This window comes from Balaenoptera acutorostrata, chromosome 12, assembly GCF_949987535.1.
Source record: "Balaenoptera acutorostrata chromosome 12, mBalAcu1.1, whole genome shotgun sequence".
In the NCBI taxonomy this organism is placed as follows: Eukaryota; Metazoa; Chordata; class Mammalia; order Artiodactyla; family Balaenopteridae; genus Balaenoptera; species Balaenoptera acutorostrata.
Genome location: NC_080075.1, coordinates 64,492,712 through 64,512,880, shown reverse-complemented (window position 1 = coordinate 64,512,880; position 20,169 = coordinate 64,492,712). Strand labels below are relative to the sequence as shown.

Here is a 20,169-nt window from a genome sequence, read left to right as displayed (position 1 = left end):
ATGTAGAAACATGCCACTTGGATCAATGAATCTAATGGCATGGGCATATATCAGTCATCGAACACACGCATAAGCTCTTTTTAATCCACCCAACTGCCCAGGAGTGAGTATCTTTGCTTCAGGATTTGCCCTGAGTGATGCAGTGATCAAAAATGAGCCTGGAGATAGAGAACCTTAGTAGTACACACTTTAGTCATCAAAAGCAAGTACTTAATAAATATTTATGGTAAATTCCTAGATTGGAACATCAACAAGCATAAGATTCTGATACATACACCGAAAAACAAACACCCTCCTAAACCAGAGTTTCTCAACCCTGGCACTATTGGCACGTCGGGCTGGATAATTCTTCATTGTGGGGGGCTGTCCTGTGTGCTGTGGGATGTTTAGCAGCATCCCTGGCTCTACCCACTAGATGCCAACAGCATCCCCTGCTCCAAGTTGTAACAACCAAACATGTCTTCAAATATTGACGAATCTTTCCTGAGGGGTTAAAATCAGCCCTGGTTGTGAAGCATGGTCATAACTATATCGTGAAGTCCACAGGGACTTTTTTTTTTTTTAAAGATATAGACACACTGGCCATTCTCAGTTTTTTGAACAATCTCTTGCTTCTTTTTTTTTTTAATTAATTGATTTATTTATTTATTTTGGCTGTGTTGGGTCTTCGTTTCTGTACGAGGGCTTTCTCTAGTTGGCGGCAAGCGGGGGCCACTCTTCATCGCGATGCGCGGGCCTCTCACTATCATGGCCTCTCTTGTTGCGGAGCACAGGCTCCAGACGCGCAGGCTCAGTAGTTGTGGCTCACGGGCCCAATTGCTCCGCGGCATGTGGGATCCTCCTGGACCAGGGCTCGAACCCGTGTCCCCTGCATTGGCAGGCAGACTCTCAACCACCGCGCCACCAGGGAAGCCCCACAGGGACTTTCTGACGGCGTGATTCCAAGGTCTCCCTCTCTCATTTTTCCTCCCAGAGCACCCCAGGCATGCAGGCTGTGTTCTTCTTTCTCAGTGGCTACCACAGTTCTTGGGATTCTTTGATACGCTTCTACCTAGAGCCTGGCTCCAGAGTTGGATAAGGCCTCTCTGGAGACCCCTGCTTCGAGGCTACCAAAAGACAAGCACACATGGCCTTTTCATTTTACGTGCCTTCATTTCCCTCCCAATCATTTCAGGGAAATAGGACGTAATTAAACAACAAACGTGAAAAGCGTTTTGATCAAAGCCTCAAGGAACAGCAACCAATTCAAACTGGCTGGAGTAACAGGGCCCGAAAAACCTTTTACTCTGTTATGCACCAGAGACTGAGTCCAGCTGGGCCTCCTTCAGACTGGAAATGGGACCTGGGATGTGGCCAGGAAATAAGCAACTCCTCTCCCTGATTCTCCCAGGGCCACTTGCTTTCTCTTCTCCATCTCTCCCTACCTTCAGCTTGGCTCCCAGTTTTCAAGGTCCTAATTGCAAAATCCCAAGAAAGATCTTGATTGGCCTAGGTTTTTTTGTTTTTTTGTTTTTTGTTTTCCAGATCATAGGCTTTTGACCAGCTGAGTCTCTTAATTTCAGCGATTGTTATTTCTGCATCTGACTATAATATCTGAACCGCTTACTTCAGGGGTCTTGTGAGATTAAAGCATAGATGTAACCAGTCTTTTAAAAGTGAAAGACACTATACAAATGAGTGGAATTTTAATTTTATAATAATATTATATAATAAATTGTGGTATAGCTCAGAATTTACAGTAACAGTCACGTGAGGAACTTGATATAGTAAAAAGAGCACAAGATTAAAATAGAGAAGATCTGAGCCATGAGACCTTAGGCAAGTCACTTCACTGCTCTGAGTTACAGGAATAATAATGTCTATCTACTGCCTCAAGAGGATCTTAGGTGGTCTGGACGAGAGAACTGTTGAGAAAACACTCTGCAGATTCTGATATAAACTTATATCATTACAGTCTTCCCTAGTTGAATTCACTGTATGGACAGGCACAGTGAGTTAGACAGCAGTCAGGAATAATCTTTCAGCGGCAAGCCCAAATGACAGGGAAATTTTATCTCACACAATAGGTGGTCCAGAGGTAGGCCCAGCCTCTAGGCACAAGACAATCAGAGATCCAGCTCCATTTCTCTGATTCAACTGGCTGCCTTCCTCCTTTATGTGCTGGCTTTTTCCTCAGCCTAACTTGCCCCATGGTCACAATATGGCTGCCAGCATACCTGGAACAACCTGGTCCCTTGTTCATTTCCAACAAGAGAGGCGACCTCACCCTGAAAAGCATACGATTAAAGTTCTTCCTTCCTGTCTGTCTGATACATCTTGGGACACAGCCCACCCTTGAATAGTCACGATCAACTGAAGAGAGCCCTCTGATGATGGGCTCAAGCCTGCGGCCCTGAAGCAATCAGCAGCAAGGGGGACTATATATATATATATATATATATATATATACACACATACACACACACACACACACACACATATATATATATATATATATATATATATATATATAAAACCATCCTTGGCATAGACTTGGAACTGGGATCCTCCCCAGGAGCTGGGGATGGACCAGCTTCCTTTAAGCCCTCTGGCTACATTTATTCCATTTACCAAGTTGGGTTGTGTTATAAAGAAGGAAGCAGGGAAGCTGGTGCTCTGCTTAGGCAACCAAGAGTGTTCGGTCCAGATGCCTTGACTCAGGGAACATCTTCAAGGAGCCTGGTGCATCCTTAGGAGCCAACATATTGAGAAAAGGTAAAGATTTCCCCTGCTTTTCTTGCCTGTTTGGCTTGCACTTTTCTTTTGGCGTTTCTCTGAGATAAAAGAAGGAAAGAAGTGGAAAAAGAAGGGAAATAAGAAAGAAAAACTACTGTCCTCTCTGGCTCACTCTCTCTCTCTCCTTCACAGAATCCTGGGGATTGTAATAGTGACCACTGATGTCATGGCAACAGGAAATGCAGTGTTATGGGCTGAGCCCAGAGGAATATGATCTGTATAAAGTTTTTTTTTTTTTCAGTGACTATGAACTTCTTTTTAAAAAAAATTTTTAACATCTTTATTGGAGTATAATTGCTTTACAATAGTGTGTTAGTTTCTGCTGTATCAAAAAGTGAATCAGCTGTATGTATACATATATCCCCATATCCACTCCCTCTTCTATCTCTCTCCCACCCTCCCTATCCCAGTCCTCTAGGTGGTCAAAAAGCACCGAGCTGATTTCCCTGTGCTATGTGGCTGCTTCCCATTAGCTATCTATTTTACATTTGGTAGTGTATATATGTCCATGCCACTCTCACTTCGTCCCAGCTTACCCTTCCCCCTCCCCGTGTCCTCAAGTCCATTCTCTACATCTGCGTCTTTACTCCTGTCCTGCAATTAGGTTCTTCAGAACCTTTTTTTTTTTTGATGCCATATATATGTGTTAGCATACGGCATTTGTTTTTCTCCTTCTGACTTGCTTCACCCTGTATGACACACTCTAGGTCCATCCAGCTCACTACAAATAATTCAATTTCGTTTCTTTTTATGGCTGAGTAATATTCCATTGTATATATGTGCCACATCTTCTTTAGCCATTCATCTGTCGATGGACACTTAGGCTGCTTCCATGTCCTGGTTATTGTAAATAGAGCTGCAGTGAACACTGTGGTACATGACTCTTTTTGAACTATGGTTTTCTCCGGGTATATGCCCAGCAGTGGGATTGCTAGGTGATATGGCAGTTCTATGTTTAGTTTTTTAAGGAACCTCGATACTGTTCTCCATTCTGGCTGTATCAATTTACATTCCCACCAACAGGGCAAGAGGGTTTCCTTTTCTCCACACCCTCTCCAGCATTTATTGTTTGTAGACTTTTTGATAATGGCCATTCTGACTGGTGTGAGGTGATACCTCATTGTAGTTTTGATTTGCATTTCTCTAACGATTAGTGATGTTGAGCATCCTTTCATGTGTTTGTTGGTAATCTGTATATCTTCTTTGGAGAAATGTCTATTTATGTCTTCTGCCCATTTTTGGATTGGGTTGTTTGTTTTTTTGATATTGAGCTGTGTGTATATTTTGGAGATTAATCCTTTCTCAGCTGCTTCATTTGCAGATATTTTCTCCCATTTGAGGGTTGTCTTTTTGTCTTGTTTATGGTTTCCTTTGCTGTGCAAAAGCTTTTAAGTTTCATTAGGTCCCATTTGTTTATTTTTGTTTTTATTTCCATTTCTCTAGGAGGTGGGTCAAAAAGGATCTTGCTGTGATTTATGTCATAGAGTGTTCTGCCTATGTTTTCCTCGAAGAGTTTTATAGTGTCTGGCCTTACATTTAGGTCTTGAATCCATTTTGAGTTTATTTTTGTGTATGGTGTTAGGGAGTGTTCTAATTTCATTCTTTTACATGTAGCTGTCCAGTTTGCCCAGCACCACTTATTGAAGAGACTGTCTTTTCTCCATTGTGTATCCTTGCCTCCTTTGTCATAGATTAGTTGACCATAGGTGCATGGGTTTATCTCTGGGCTTTCTATCCTGTTCCATTCATCTATATTTCTGTTTTTGTGCCAGTACCATACTGTCTTGATTACTGTAGCTTTGTAGTAGAGTCTGAAGTCTGGGAGCCTGATTCCTCCAGCTCCATTTTTCTTTCTCAAGATTGCTTTGGCTATTTGGGGTCTTTTATGTTTCCATACAAATTGTGAAACATTTTGTTCTAGTTCTGTGAAAAATGCCAGTGGTAGTTTGATAGGGATTGCATTGAATCTGTAGATTGCTTTGGGTAGTAGAGTCATTTTCACAATGTTGATTCTTCCAATCCAAGAACATGGTCTATCTCTCCATCTGTTTGTATCATCTTTAATTTCTTTCATCAGTGTCTTATAGTTTTCTGCATACAGGTCTTTTGTCTCCTTAGGTAGGTTTATTCCTACGTATTTTATTCTTTTTGTTGCAATGGTAAATGGGAGTGTTTCCTTAAATTCTCTTTCAGATTTTTCATCATTAGTGTACAGGAATGCAAGTGATTTCTGTACATTAATTTTGTATCCTGCTACTTTACCAAATTCATTGATTAGCTCTAGTAGTTTTCTGGTAGCATCTTTAGGATTCTCTATGTATAGCATCATGTCATCTGCAAACAGTGACAGTTTTACTTCTTCTTTTCCGATTTGGATTCCTTTTCTTTTTCTTCTCTGATTGCTGTGGCTAAAACTTCCAAAACTATGTTGAATAATAGTGGTGAGAGTGGGCAACCTTGTCTTGTTCCTGATCTTAGTGGAAATGGTTTCAGTTTTTCACCATTGAGGACGATGTTGGTTGTGGGTTTGTCATATATGGCCTTTATTATGTTGAGGTAAGTTCCCTCTATGCCTATTTTCTGGAGGGTGTTTATCATAAATGGGTGTTGAATTTTGTCGAAAGTTCTTTCTCACCTATTGAGATGATCATATGGTTTTTCTCCTTCAATTTGTTAATATGGTTTATCATATTGATTGATTTGTATATATTGAAGAATCCTTGCATTCCTGGGATAAACCCCCCTTGATCAGGGTGTATGATCCTTTTAATGTGCTGTTGGATTCTGTTTGCTAGTATTTTGTTGAGGCTTTTGCATCTATGTTCATCAGTGATATGGGCCTGTAGTTTTCTTTTTTTGTGACATCTTTGTCTGGTTTTCGTATCAGGGTGATGGTGGCTTTGTAGAATGAGTTTGGGAGTGTTCCTCCCTCTGCTATATTTTGGAAGAGTTTGAGAAGGATAGGTGTTACCTCTTTTCTAAATGTTTGATAGAACTCGCCTGGGAAGCCATCTGTTCCTGGGCTTTTGTTTGCTGGAAGATTTTTAATCACAGTTTCAATTTCAGGGCTTGTGATTGGTCTGTTTATATTTTCTATTTCTTCCTGGTTCAGTCTCGGAAGGTTGTGCTTTTCTAAGAATTTGTCCATTTCTTCCAGGTTGTCCATTTTATTGGCATAAAGCTGCTTGTAGTAATCTCTCATGAGCCTTTGTATTTCTGCAGTTCCAGTTGTTACTTCTCCTTTTTCATTTCTAATTCTATTGATCTGAGTCTTTTCCATTTTTTCCTTTATGAGTCTGGCTAATGGTTTATCAATTTTGTTTATCTTCTCAAAGAACTAGCTTTTAGTTTTATTGAGCTTTGCTATCATTTTCTTCATTTCTTTTTCATTTATTTCTGATCTGATCTTTATGATTGCTTTCCTTCTGCTAACTTTGGGGGTTTTTTTTGTTCTTCTTTCTCTAATTGCTTTAGGTGTAAAGTTAGGTTGTTTATTTGAGATGTTCTTGTTTCTTGAGGTAGGATTGTATTGCTATAAACTTCCCTCTTTGAACTGCTTTTGCTGCATCCCATAGGTTTTGGGTCATCGTGTTTTCATTGCCATTTGTTTCTAGGTATTTTTTGATTTCCTCTTTGATTTCTTCAGTGATCTCTTGGTTATTAAGTAGTGTATTGTTTAGCCTCCATGTGTTTGTATTTTCTACAGTTTTTTTCCTGTAATTGATATCTAGTCTCATAGCATTGTGTTTGGAAAAGATACTTGATACGATTTCAATTTTCTAAAATTTACCAAGGCTTGATTTGTGACCCAAGATATGATCTATCCTGGAGAATGTTCCATGAGCACTTGAGAAGAAAGTGTATTCTGTAGTTTTGGATGGAATGTCCTATAAATATCAATTAAGTCCATCTTGTTTAATGTGTCATTTAAAGCTTGTGTTTCCTTATTTATTTTTGTTTTGGATGATCTGTCCATTGGTGAAAGTGGGGTGTTAAAGTCCCCTACTATGATTGTGTTACTGTTGACTTCCCCTTGTATGGCTGTTAGCATTTGCCTTATGTATTAAGGTGCTCCTATGCTGGGTACATAAAGATTTACAATTGTTATATCTTCTTCTTGGATTGATCCCTTGATCATTATGTAGTGTCCTTCTTTGTCTCTTGTAATAGTCTTTATTTTAAAGTCCATTTTGTCTGATATGAGAATTGCTACTCCAGCTTCCTTTTGATTTCCATTTGCATGGAATATCTTTTTCCATCCCCTCACTTTCAGTCTGTATGTGTCCCTAGGTCTGAAGTGGGTCTCTTGTAGACAGCATATATACGGGTCTTGTTTTTGTATCCATTTAGCCAGTCTATGTCTGTTGGTTGGAAGATTTAATCCATTTACATTTAAGGTAATTATCAATATGTATGCTCCTATTACCATTTTCTTAATTGTTTGGGTTTGTTTTTGTAGGTCTTTTCCTTCTCTTGTGTTTCCTGCCTAGAGAAGTTCCTTCGGCATTTGTTGTAAAGCTGGTTTGGTGATGCTGAATTCTCTTAGTTTTGCTTATCTGTAAAGGTTTTAATTTCTCCATCGAATCTAAAGGAGATCCTTGCTGGGTAGAGTAATCTTGGTTGTAGGTTTTTCCCTTTCATCACTTTAAATATGTCCTGCCACACCCTTCTGGACTGCAGAGTTTCTGCTGAAAGATCAGCTGTTAACTGTATGAGGATTCCCTTGTATGTTATTTCTTGCTTTTCCCTTGCTGCTTTTAATATTTTTTCTTTGTATTTAATTTTTGATAGTTTGATTAATATGTGTCTTGGCGTGTTTTTCCTTGGATTTATCCTGTATGGGACTCTGTGCTTCCTGGACTTGACTATTTCCTTTCCCATATTAGGGAAGTTTTCAACTATAATCTCTTCAAATATTTTCTCCATCCCTTTCTTTTTCTCTTCTTCTTCTGAGACCCCTATAATTCGAATGTTGGTGCGTTTAATGTTGTCCCAGAGGTCTCTGAGACTGTCCTCAATTCTTTTCATTCTATTTTCTTTATTCTGCTATGTGGTAGTTATTTCCACTATTTTACCTTCCAGGTCACTTATCCGTTCTTTGCCTCAGTTATTCTGCTATTGATTCCTTCTAGAGAATTTTTAATTTCATTTATTTTGTTGTTCATCACTGTTTGTTTGCTCTTTATTTCTTCTAGGTCCTTGTTAAACGTTTCTTGTAATTTCTCGATTCTATTTCCAAGATTCTGGATCATCTTTACTATCATTACTCTGAATTTTTTTTCAGGTAGACTGCCTATTTCCTCTTCATTTGTTTGGTCTTGTGGGTGTTTACTTTGCTTCTTCATCTGCTGCGTGTTTCTCTGTCTTCTCATTTTGCTTAACTTACTGTGTTTAGAGTCTTATCCTCACAGGCTGCACGTTCGTAGTTCCTGTTGTTTTTGTGTCTGCCCCCAGTGGGTGAGGTTGGTTCAGTGGGTTGTGTAGGCTTCCTGGTAGAGGGGACTGGTGTCTGCGTTCTGGTGCATGAGGCTGGATCTTGCCTTTCTGGTGGGCAGGGCTGCGTCTGGTGGTGTGTTTTGGCGTGTCTGTGAACTTATTATGATTTTAGGCAAGGCTGGGCATGTTATAATTTAACTTTCTAGAAACCTTGTTTCCTCATCTTTATCTGTTTCTCCATACCTCCTTTTTTATTCTCTGTGGCTTCCTTAGGCTTCTAAAAATGCGTCAAGCATCCACTGCATTGAAGTCTGATTTTCTCCTGTTGTAATTCACTTTCCAGTCCTTGCAGATTGGCTCTATTAGGTCACTCTTCTGACGTTCAGCAAGGCTGCTCACCACTCCAGTTGGCAGCTCCTGATCTGCATAAAGTTTTATATGCAGACTGAGACCACCACCACATTGTAAAGGTCCCTCTTAGTGCCAGCCTTCCTTTTTCCATCCTCACCAGATCAACCCACATCCACTGACAAGCGGCTGAGGCTTTATATCTGGCAGAGATGGAGAAAGGAAGGCTGCAGATATGGCCTCTCCCCATTCAGAGATGTCTGTCCTGACGGGATTTTTGGCATTTTGGAAATATAGCACAAGCCTGTCATAACTATTACATGCTTCCAAATGAACACTGGCTCTTTCTGCCTTGTGGACAAAGGGTACTGTTAGGTGCTCCCCCACGTAGCACCATAGATCAGACAAACACTAGTATTACGTAAATCCTACACATCCACTAGGGCAGATTTTCTCCAAGTGAGTGGCTCATGTAAGCCTCTAGGAGGCTTATTAAAAATGATGAATGCAAAAATAATTTTTAAGCCTTCCATGTCTCCCTATTTTCTAAAGGATTAATTCCACATTCTTTAGGCATGGCATTGAAGGCTGACATGGCCCCTTCTTTCCTCTCTAACAGTCTGAATCCTCTCCCAGCCTGGCCCAGCAGCTCCCAGTTCCTGAAGCTCCTCCATCTCTTATGTCCTGTCCTTCCCTCACCACTCACTGTTTTCCAATCTCCAGTTAAACTAATTCAAGCCTCTTCCAATCCTCATGTCCCAGGCCTATTTAATCATCTACCCTTTTTGCTATCACCATATCCTCAATAGCAGAGGTTCTCAATTCTGGCTGCACAGTGGAGTCACCTGGGGCACTTTAAAACAATAGTGATTTCAACTCAGACCAATTAAATCAGAATGTAGACGAGGGAAGTACACTTGTTTATTATGAAACATCTATGGCAAGTAGTGAAATGAAATACCGGATCTCTGCACTCATAATGCCTGGTTTGAATTCCTCTTCTTTCCAGGTTTGCAAACCTTGGGCAAAGTATTTAACCTCTGTGTGCTTCCAATTCCTTACTTTTCAAATTAAGGCAAAAAATAGCCCCCACTTCATCAGGTTATTGTGAAGATTGAGTTAATACAATACTGACACTTAGTATGTGCTCCATTAATGCTAGTTATGATAAGTGCACATCAGTTTCTTTCTAAAAGACTTAAAGCAACTTGATGATAGGACCTGCACCTTCTTCCTCTCTGCCAAGCATAATGTGTACACAAAATTTTTTTGAATGATTAAAGGCATGCATGAATGAAGATGAATTTTGACTTCAGAAGATCAGGGAGATTTAACTAGAAGTGGCCCATGAGCAAACCTTGAAAGACGGATATGCTTGTGAGAGGCAGATGAGGGGTGGTAACATACTCCAAATAGAACAGTAATAAGAACATGAGCCAAAACCCTGATGTGCAGGGTGTAGACAAAGGACCAAAATCCCAGGGTGTGCTAGGGTCAAAGCAGAGGATTACAGAAGAGAATTGCAGCAAGATGGTTTGAAAAGTAAGTTGGGACATTTCATGAAAAGTTCACTAAGGAATTTGGGCTTTATTCTACAGAGAATGAATGGACTGTGAAGAAGAATTCTGACGGGGTGAATGCATAGTAAGACCTGTGCTTTAGGAAGCTGATCCTTTCCAACTGAAGGGAAGGATGACCTGGAGCAAGAAAAGCAAGGAGCAAGGAGAGAGTTAGGAGATTACTGTAGCTTCTCATTTGATAGCAACACTGTCTGTATATGTTAAGTCTTCCCAAGAGATCATTTTATTAATTTCTGATTTATTAACATAGGTGCAAAGGGTAAAGATTTAAACAGAACAAAACTGTAAAACTCACTCTTATCCCTGATCACCACTTACCCAGTTCTCTTTCCCTGAAGCAACCACTGTTGTTGAAATAAAAAAGATTATAAGAGAGTACTATGAATAACTGTACACCAACAAATTGGATAATCTAGATGAAATAGACAAATTCCTAAAAACACAAAACCTACCAAGACTAAATTATGAAGGAATAGAAAATCTGAATAGATCTATAACTAGTAAGGAGAATGAATCAATAATCAAAAATCTTACAACAAAGAAAAGCCCTGGGGCTTCCCTGGTGGCGCAGTGGTTGAGAATCCCCCTGCCAATGCAGGGGACACGGGTTCGAGCCCTGGTCTGGGAAGATCCCACATGCCGCGGAGCAACTGGGCCCGTGAGCCACAATTACTGAGCCTGCGCGTCTGGAGCCTGTGCTCCGCAACAAGAGAGGCCGCGATAGTGAGAGGCCCGCGCACTGCGATGAAGAGTGGCCCCCGCTTGCCGCAACTAGAGAAAGCCCTAGCACAGAAACGAAGACCCAACACAGCCAAAAATAAATAAATAAATAAATTAAGAATGCAAATGACCCAAGGATCAGGTGTTTCAATTTAAAAAAAAAAAAAAAAAGGTAAAAATCATAAAAAAAAAAAAAAAAAAAAAAGAAAAGCCCTGGACCTGATGACTTCACTGGTGAGTTCTACCAAACGTTTAAAGAAGAACTAACACCAATCCTTCTCAAACATTTCCTAAAAATTGAAAATGAGGGGACACTTTTTAAGTTATCCTATGAGGCCAGCACTACCTGGATACCAAACCAAAGACACTACAAGAAAAGAAAACTACAGTTTCCCATATCAATACAATATCTCTATAAACACTGATGCAAAACATCCTCAACAAAATATTACCAAACTAAATTCACCAGAATATTAAAATAATTATACACCATGACCAAATGGGATTTGTTCCTGTAATGCAAGGATGGTTAAACATACAAAAATCAATTAATGTAATACACCATGTTAATAGAATGAAGGGGGAAAATAACACACGATTACCTCAATTGATGCAGAAAAAGCATCTGACAAAATTCAACACCATTTCATGATAAAAATGCTCAACAGACTAGGAATAGAAGAAAACAACCTCAATATAATAAAAGACACTTATGAAAAACCCACAGAAAATGTCATACTCAATGGTGAAAACCTGAAAGCTTTCTCTCTAAGATCAGGAGCAAGGCAAGGATGCCTGCTTTCACTACTTCTATTCAACATAGTACTGGAAGTTCTAGCCAAAGCAATTAGACAAGAAAAAGAAATAAAAGTCATCCAAACTGGAAAGGAAGAAATAAAATTATCTCTGTTTGCAGATAATATAATCTTGTATGTACAAAATCCTAAAGATTCCACAACAAAATTGTTAGAATTAATAAATGAATTCAAAGTAGTTGGATACAAAATCAACACACAAAAGTCAGTTGCACACAAAAATCACTGTTGCACTAACAATGAACAATCTGAAAAAAAAGTTAAGAAAAAAATTCCATTTGCAATAGTAACAAAAAGAATAAAATACTTAGGAATTAACTTAACCAAGGAAGTAAAAGACTTGTCCAATGAAAACTATAGAACATTACTGAAAGAAACTAAAGAAGGTATAAATAGGTAGAAACATATCCCATGTTCATGGATTGGAAGACTTAGTATTGCTAAGATATCAATACTACCCAAAGCAATCTACAGATTCAATGCAATATCAAAATCCCAATGACATTTTTTTCAGAAATAGAAAAAAACATACAAAAATTTATATGGAATCTCAAAGGACCCCAAACAGCTAAAACAATCTTGCAAAAGAAGAGAAGAGCTGGAGGATTCATAGTTTCTGATCTAAAAATCTTATTACAAAGCTATAATAATCAAAACAGTGTGGTACTAGCATAGACACAGACATATACACCAATGGAACAGAATAGAGAGCCCCAAAATTAGCCCTCACATATACGGTCAAATGATTTTTTTGCCAAGACCATTCAATGGGGAAAAGTCAGTCCCTTCAACAAACGGTGCCAGGAAAAGGGGATATCTACATGGAGAAAGAAAGAAGTTGGACCCTTACCTAATACCATATACAAAATTAACTCAAGTGGATCAAAGATCTAAATGTAAGACCTAAAACTGTAAAACTCTTAAAAGAAAACATAGGACAAAAGCTTCATAACATTGGATTTGGCAATGATTTCTTGACTATGACACCCAAAGACATAAACAACAAAGGAAAAGACAAACAAATTGGACTTCATGAAAATTTTATAATTTTGTGTACCAAAGGATACTATCAACAGAGTAAAAAGGCAACCCAGAGACCAGGAAGAAATATTTGTAAATCATATATCTGATAAGGGATTAATATCCAGAATATATAGAAAACTTCTAAATTCAACAACAGTCAAAAAACAATTTGATTAAAAACTGGGCAAAGGACATGAATAGACATTTCTCCAAAGAAGATATAAAGATGGCCAACAAGTACATGAAAAGATGCTCAACATCACTAATCATTAGGGAAATGCAAGTCAAAACTACAATAATATGCCACCTCATACCCATTACTACTATCAAATGAAACAGAAAATAACAAGTGTTGGGGAGGATATAGAAACATTGGAACTTTTGTGCACTGTTAGTGGGAATGTAAAGTTGTACAGCTACTCTGGAAAACAGTATGGAGGTTCCACAAAAAATTAAAAATACAATTACCATATGATCTAGTAATTCCACTTCTTGATACATACACAAAAGAATTGAAAGCAGGGTCTCAAAGAAATATTTTTATAGCCATGTACATTGCAGCATTATTCACAATAACTAAAACACAAAAGCAACCCATGTGCCCATTAGTAGATAAATGGATGAGGAAAATGTGGTATATACATAGAATGGAATATTACACAGCCTGAAAAAGGAAAGAAATTCTGACATACGATAAAACATGGATGAACCTTAAGAACATTATGCTATCTGAAATAGGCCAGTCACAAAAAGAAAATACTGTATGATTCCATTTGTATGACATACTTAGAGAAGTCAAAATCATAGAGACAGAAAGTGGAATGGTGGTTGCCAGGGGCTGGGGAAAGGGGAGAATGGGGAGTTATTGTTTAATGGGCATAGAGTTTCAATTTTACAAGACAAAAAGAGTTCTTAATGGATGGCTAATGGTGATGATGGCACATTATGGATGTATTTAATACTGCTGAATTGTATACTTTAAAATAGTTAAGATAGCAAATTTTATGTTTTTGTATTTTACCATAATTTTAAACATCGGAGAAAAAACACTGTGAAGAACCATAAAAATATAAAGCAGCATTATCATGTATTACCGATAAATAATCGGCTCTTTTCTAATTCCAGGCAACAAGAGATCTAATTAAATTGGCTGGCTACTCTAGTTACATTATGTATATTTTTATTTCACAATCAGCCTTCATTTGCCTCACCAGAACTTCATATTCAGGACTGTTTATATTACATCTCACAGCACAATTCATACATTTATGAATCAGTAACATGTTCTTTTGGAAACCCTTATTGTTCTGTTTTTGTTAGAACCCTGGTGAGCACATGAGATGTTAAGGTTCCAACATTACTGTGCACCTACAGCTCCTTGACATTGAACTGCCTGCAGAAACTGCTTAACAGTGCTGGTGGTCATTCTTATCCCCAGTTTCTGGAATGGCTGAGAGAGGGTTTGAATTTTTTTCACACATTTCAAAAAGCACATTTACATTTTAAACGTATAAGTAAATGAACCAAGCAAGGAGAAAAATTCAAGTGGTAAGAAAGAAGCCTCAAACATTCTGATTCCAAGAGACCAGAGTGATTCTGGTGGAGTTCCATTACTGATGAGTCAGCACTTGGGGGATATCTCCTCTGGGGTTAGCATGCTTCCTGGAATCCTGCTGTTTTTTAATCCATTCATCCCTTTGTGTAAAGGTCGGGTCTATGGTGTCTTCTAAACTTGTAAGACAGATCTGAGAGCCCTTCTCTCCGAAATTCTATCTTCCCTTTTGGTTTGTATGTTGACTAACAATAATGCTTATTGAAGGGGCTTCCCTGGTGGCGCAGTGGTTGGGAATCTGCCTGCCAATGCAGGGGACACGGGTTCGAGCCCTGGTCTGGGAGGATCCCACGTGTCGCGGAGCGGCCGGGCCCGTGAGCCACAATTACTGAGCCTGCGCGTCCGGAGCCTGTGCTCCGCAACAAGAGAGGCCGCGATAGTGAAAGGCCCGCGCACCGCGATTAAGAGTGGCCCCCACTTGCCGCAACTAGAGAAAGGCCTTGCACAGAAACGAAGACCCAACACAGCCATAAATAAATAAATAAATACTTTAAAAAAATAATAATGCTTATTGAAATATTATCCACATACCATAAAATACACCTTTGAAAGTATACAATTCAGTAGATTTAGAGTATTCACAGATTGTCTTCCCTTTGTTTTGTTTCCTTTTTTTATTTCCTAGGGAAAGGAAAGAGCCCTAACTACTCACTCATGGATTAAGTATATTTTTTGAGCACATAAAAAGTCAAATAAAAACCCCTGCCTTCATGGAGCTTGCATTCCAGTAGAGAACACAAACAATAAACAAATACAATTAGCAAACTATAGAGTATGTCAGAGGTGATAAGTGACGGGAAGAAAAGATAGTGGGGAAAGGATAGGGTGTACAATTGATGGTGGGTGGGAGAGGGCTTACAATTTTAAATTGGGTGATTAGGGAAAATCTTGAGAAGATAAGGTTTAGCAGACTTGAAAGAAATGAGAGAGTAAATCATGTTTGATCTGGGGGAAGGGCATCCAGGTAGAGTTAACAGTAACTGCAGAGACCCTCAGGGGAGAGGTGTGCCTGGAGCTTAATAAGTGAGAAGGCGAATGGAGGGAAGAGAGGTCAGAGGGGCCAATGGTGGCCAAATCTATTGGGTTCCTGAGCCACTTGCCAAGATTTTGGCTTTTATTCTGAGTAAGTAGAGAACCACAGAAGTTTTGATCTGAGGAATGCCATGAACTGACTTACTTTGAGCAGGATCACGCTGGCTGGCTGTGTGGACTTTGGATTGTAGTAGAAGGAGGAAACAACCTAGTTAGGAGACTAATTGCTTTAATCCAGGTGAAAGAGGGTATGACCTGGACCAGGTGGCAATGGTAAAGATGATGCCAAGTGGTCAGATTCTGGATATATCATGAATGTAGAGCCAACAGGCTTCGCTGATGGAAAAGATGTGGGGTACGAGAGAAAGAGAAATCTATGATGATTCACAGACAAAATGTCCAATGCTATATGGTAACAGCCAACTAGCGGAGCTAGTAAGGTGGGTCGGGTAGGGTAGCTTGATATACTGCATTTATCCCAACAGGAGAATTAAATTCTTAGGCCTGAAAACATGTGAGTTGATCTGCAGCTCCTCTAATTAATATAAGACAAAAAAATGATGTGTCATCACACTATTTCCAAAATATGACCCAGCTAATTAAGTATCAAATTGCCAATCATATATGTGACTATTTCTATTTTGAAGATAAAGATGGTTATTTGCCTTTTACTTAGCTAGTGGTCAACTACCTTAATTGGGAAACTTAACACATTGCAACTGTTGCTGGAAATTAACAAAGTGATCGGTTCTGTCTGGGGTTACTCTTGCTGCCTAATTTAATTGTTTGTAATAAAGCCTTTCATCTACCAGTTTTATTTAAGTTGACTGCATCAAGTGCTTGTATTACTACCTCAACCATAATCTAATCATTGCTTTTTGTTAATAAACTCTGCACAGCGCTGTACCTACATATTAAATATAAGCTTGCTCTAGACCTAGCTAGTACCAGATTGTTTATTTCTTTCCAAATCTCCATGCAGTGAGTCACTTTGGTGACTTCAACTTCAGCCACGGTGGGAGGATTTATGCCACAGAAATTGACAAATGGGCTAAATCGGGGCTTTTTTTTCAGACAGCAGTTTTCCTAGCACACCCGTGGACAGAGCAGAGGGTAGGGTTATGAATGCCAGCTAAAGCCTAAAAGCCACACAGCTGTGGCATGGGTGGAGCAGATGTAGTGGGAGTCATCTGCCCCAGAGAGGAAAAGTGCTTTATCACTGACATTGTTTAGAATTGCTAGTTTATAAGGATAATAAAGAGCAGACCAACTTTAAGTCTTTAAATTCTCTACAGACAATGTTACTCCTTATCGCCTAAGCCCAGGGCAGATCCTTCCCACCTACTCCCACCTCCATTCTAATCCTACTCACTGCCTGGTCACCGTGGGCATGACATTTTACCTTTCTAAGCCTTAGTTTCCTTGTCTTTTCAACGGGGATCATATGTTCAATTAATGATGGTATGAATAAACCTCCTAGGGTTTCCCCGTAGCCTTAAGAGGGAACCCTTTATGGAGCAACAGCATCATATATATATATATATATATATATATATATATATATATATATATATATATATATATATATATATATTTATTGGAGTATAATTGCTTTACAATGTTGTGTTCGTTTCTGTTGTACAACAAAGTGAATCAGCTATAAGTACACATATATCCCCATATCCCCTCCCTCTTGAGCCTCCCTCCCATCCTCCCTATCCCACCCCTCTAGGTCGTCACAGAGCATCAAGTTGATCTCCCTGTGCTGTGGAGCAGCTTCCCACTAGCCATCCATTTTACATTTGATAGTGTATATGTGTCAATGCTACTCTCCCTCTTCGTCCCAGTTTCCTCTTCTCCCCCATGTCCTCAAGTCCGTACTCTACGTCTGCGTCTTTATTCCTGCCCTGCCACTAGGCTCATCAGTACCGTTTTTTTAGATTCCATATATGTGCGTTTGCATACGGTATTTTTCTCTTTCTGATTTACTTCACTGTGTATGATAGATTCTAGGTCCATGCATCTCATTACAAATAACTCAATTTCATTCCTTTTTATGGCTGAGTAATATTCCATTGTATATATGTGCCTCATCTTCTTTATCCATTCATCTGTCAATGGACATTTAGATTGCTTCCATGTCCTGGCAATTGTAAATAGTGCTGCAATGAACATTGTGGTACATGTATCTTTTTGAATTATGGTTTTCTCTGGGTATATGCCCAGGAGTGGGATTGCTGGGTCATATGGTAGTACTATTTTTAGTTTTTTAAGGAACCTCCATACTGTTCTCCATAGTGGCTGTGTCAATTTACATTCCCACCAACAGTGCAAGAGGGTTTCCTTTTCTCCACACCCTCTCCAGCATTTATTGTTTGTAGATTTTTTTGATGATGGCCATTCTGACAGGTGTGAGGTGATACCTCATTGTGGTTTTGATTTGCATTTCTCTAATGATTAGTGATGTGGAGCATCTTTTCATGTACTTCTTGGCCATCTGTATGTCTTCTTTGGAGAAATGTCTATTTGCGTCTTCTGCCCACTTTTGGATTGGGTTGTTTGTTTTTTTTGATACTGAGCTGCATGAGCTGCTTGTATATTTTGGAGATTAATCCTCTGTCAGTTGCTTCATTTGCAAATATTTTCTCCCATTCTGAGGGTTGTCTTTTCGTCTTGTTTATGTTTCCTTTGCTGTGCAAAAGCTTTTAAGTTTCATTAGGGCCCATTTGTTTATTTTTGGTTTTATTTCCATCTCTCTAGGAGGTGGGTCAAAAAAATCTTGCTTCAATAGCATCCTTGTATCCACTCTGCTTTCCAACCTCTGAGCCTCTGCCGATGCTGTTCCCCCCGACTTGGAGCCACTTCATCTCCTATTTTCATCTTTCAGAGTTAACCCAATTGCTGCCACCTCCAAGAGGCTTCCTCTTATTCCCACAGCTGACATAATCTCTCCCTCCTCTAAATTCCCTAACCTCTTGGGGACTCTCCGACACTATCCCAGACCTATTGGATTAGAATCTACATTTTAACAAGATCCCCAGGTGATTTCATATGCACATTAAGATTTGGAAGACTTGCTTTAAACCACTGGTTCTTAAACTTGGCTGCAGATCGGAATTACCTGTGGAGTTTCGAAAACGCTTGATGCCTAGACCCCACCTACAAGAGATTCTGATTCAGTTGGGCTGAGATGCATCCTGGGCATCAGGGCCTTTTAAAACTCCCAGATGATTCTAATATGCAGCAAAGTTTGAGAACCACTGGTCCATAAACTCCCCTTAGTCTCCCTTTGGGGGCCTGCACACTCTCTAATGTTATGGTTATTTCTGTCCAGGTATGTTTTCTCACTTCTATTGAACTATAAGTCTTTTAAGAGCAAGAACCAAGAACTATCTTTTAATTCAATTTTAATCACCTCATCCCTAGACATACAATAAGAGTTTAATATTTATTGAGTGAACTGTTTTTGTCATCTAAAACAATTTGTAGGACTTCCCTGGTGGCGCAGTGGTTAAGAATCCGCCTGTCAATGCAGGCGACACGGGTTCGAGCCCTGGTCCAGGAAGATCCCACATGCCACGGAGCAACTAAGCCCGTGTGCCACAACTACTGAGCCCACTCACCATAACTACTGAAGCCCACGCACCTAGAGCCTGTGCTCCGCAGCAAGAGAAGCCACCGCAATGAGAAGCCCGCACACCACAACGAAGAGTAGCCCCCGCTCGCCGCAACTAGAGAAAGCCCGCGCACAGCAACAAAGACCCAATGCAGCCAAAAATAAAATAAATAAATTTATTAAAAACAAACAAACAAACAAACAAAAAAAACCCCACAATGTATAATCTAAAAATGTTCTCTAAATACCGTAAGTGTGGCTTTTGTCCTAATTTGAAGACTGGTGAACATATTCTGGAAATTGTGGAATTATTTCCTCTTTAGTCTAAGACCAAATCTCTGAAGAAGAGGAGGCTGGTGGCTAGAACAGGTTTTCTGAGAAGAGCCTCTCTGGATACCAGTGCGGCTGGCCACTGCCATCTCCATGAGTTGTTTACAGAAAGCCGCAGCTTGAAATCCTAAGACTCCAGAGGGCAATGCAAAATGAGGCAGCCCCTCCCTACACTGTGTGCATCCAATTCAGAACTCTTGGCTGAAATATAATGATGTTATTGTTTCTTCCTCTCTAGGGTGCCATTTTGATATCTATGGGGATTGTTGTCCTCACCATGAAGGCATCTGTTATTGAAATGTTCCTTGGTAAGTACTTTTATATGTGTATCTGGATACGCTTTTAACATCCTCCTAATGTCCAAAGAATCTTGCCAACAAAAGATTTAAACCAAGTCAGAGCATATAAACGTTCAGTGTATCTTTTTATGATAAACATTTTGGAGAAATGTTTAACTGAGAGTGTTAAATGTAGATCAAATTCAGAATGTATGTCTATATATTTTTTATATAAAGCAAACATATGTATACATATGTATGTCTACATATCATATATTAAGCACACATATATACACACATATTTGTGTGTGTGTATCATTCAGCAACCAGCAAATATTTCAGATAAAGCATATTTACAGATTCTGAATTTAGAGAACTTATTTCTTAATTTCTCAAAAAAAAAAATTCTTATCACTGACATGGCCTTACTTGTACCATTGGCAACTCATACTTTTAGAGATGAAACCCTTTAAACTTATATTATCAACAGAGAACACAATTCGGGGTAGGCCCTTAAGGAGCAGCAGGTCAGCCAGACGAAAGAAAAGTGCTGATGGGTTTGGCACTAAGACCAAGGGTAATCTTTGGTTAATCTTGACCCCAC

The 20,169-nt window shown here is 39.3% G+C and overlaps 1 protein-coding gene across 4 annotated transcripts in view; it reads left to right on the top strand.

The window, feature by feature from the left end:
- The window catches only part of VIT (vitrin), a 132,027-nt gene that overhangs the window by 10,488 nt on the left and 101,370 nt on the right, over positions 1-20,169 (top strand). For all 4 annotated transcript variants that reach the window (XM_057558271.1, XM_007191414.3, XM_007191413.2 and 1 more), the window contains exon 2: positions 19,526-19,595. In XM_057558271.1, the coding sequence (XP_057414254.1) occupies positions 19,544-19,595 (52 nt within the window). In that variant the 5' untranslated portion in view covers positions 19,526-19,543. The remainder of the gene's footprint in view (positions 1-19,525; positions 19,596-20,169) is intronic.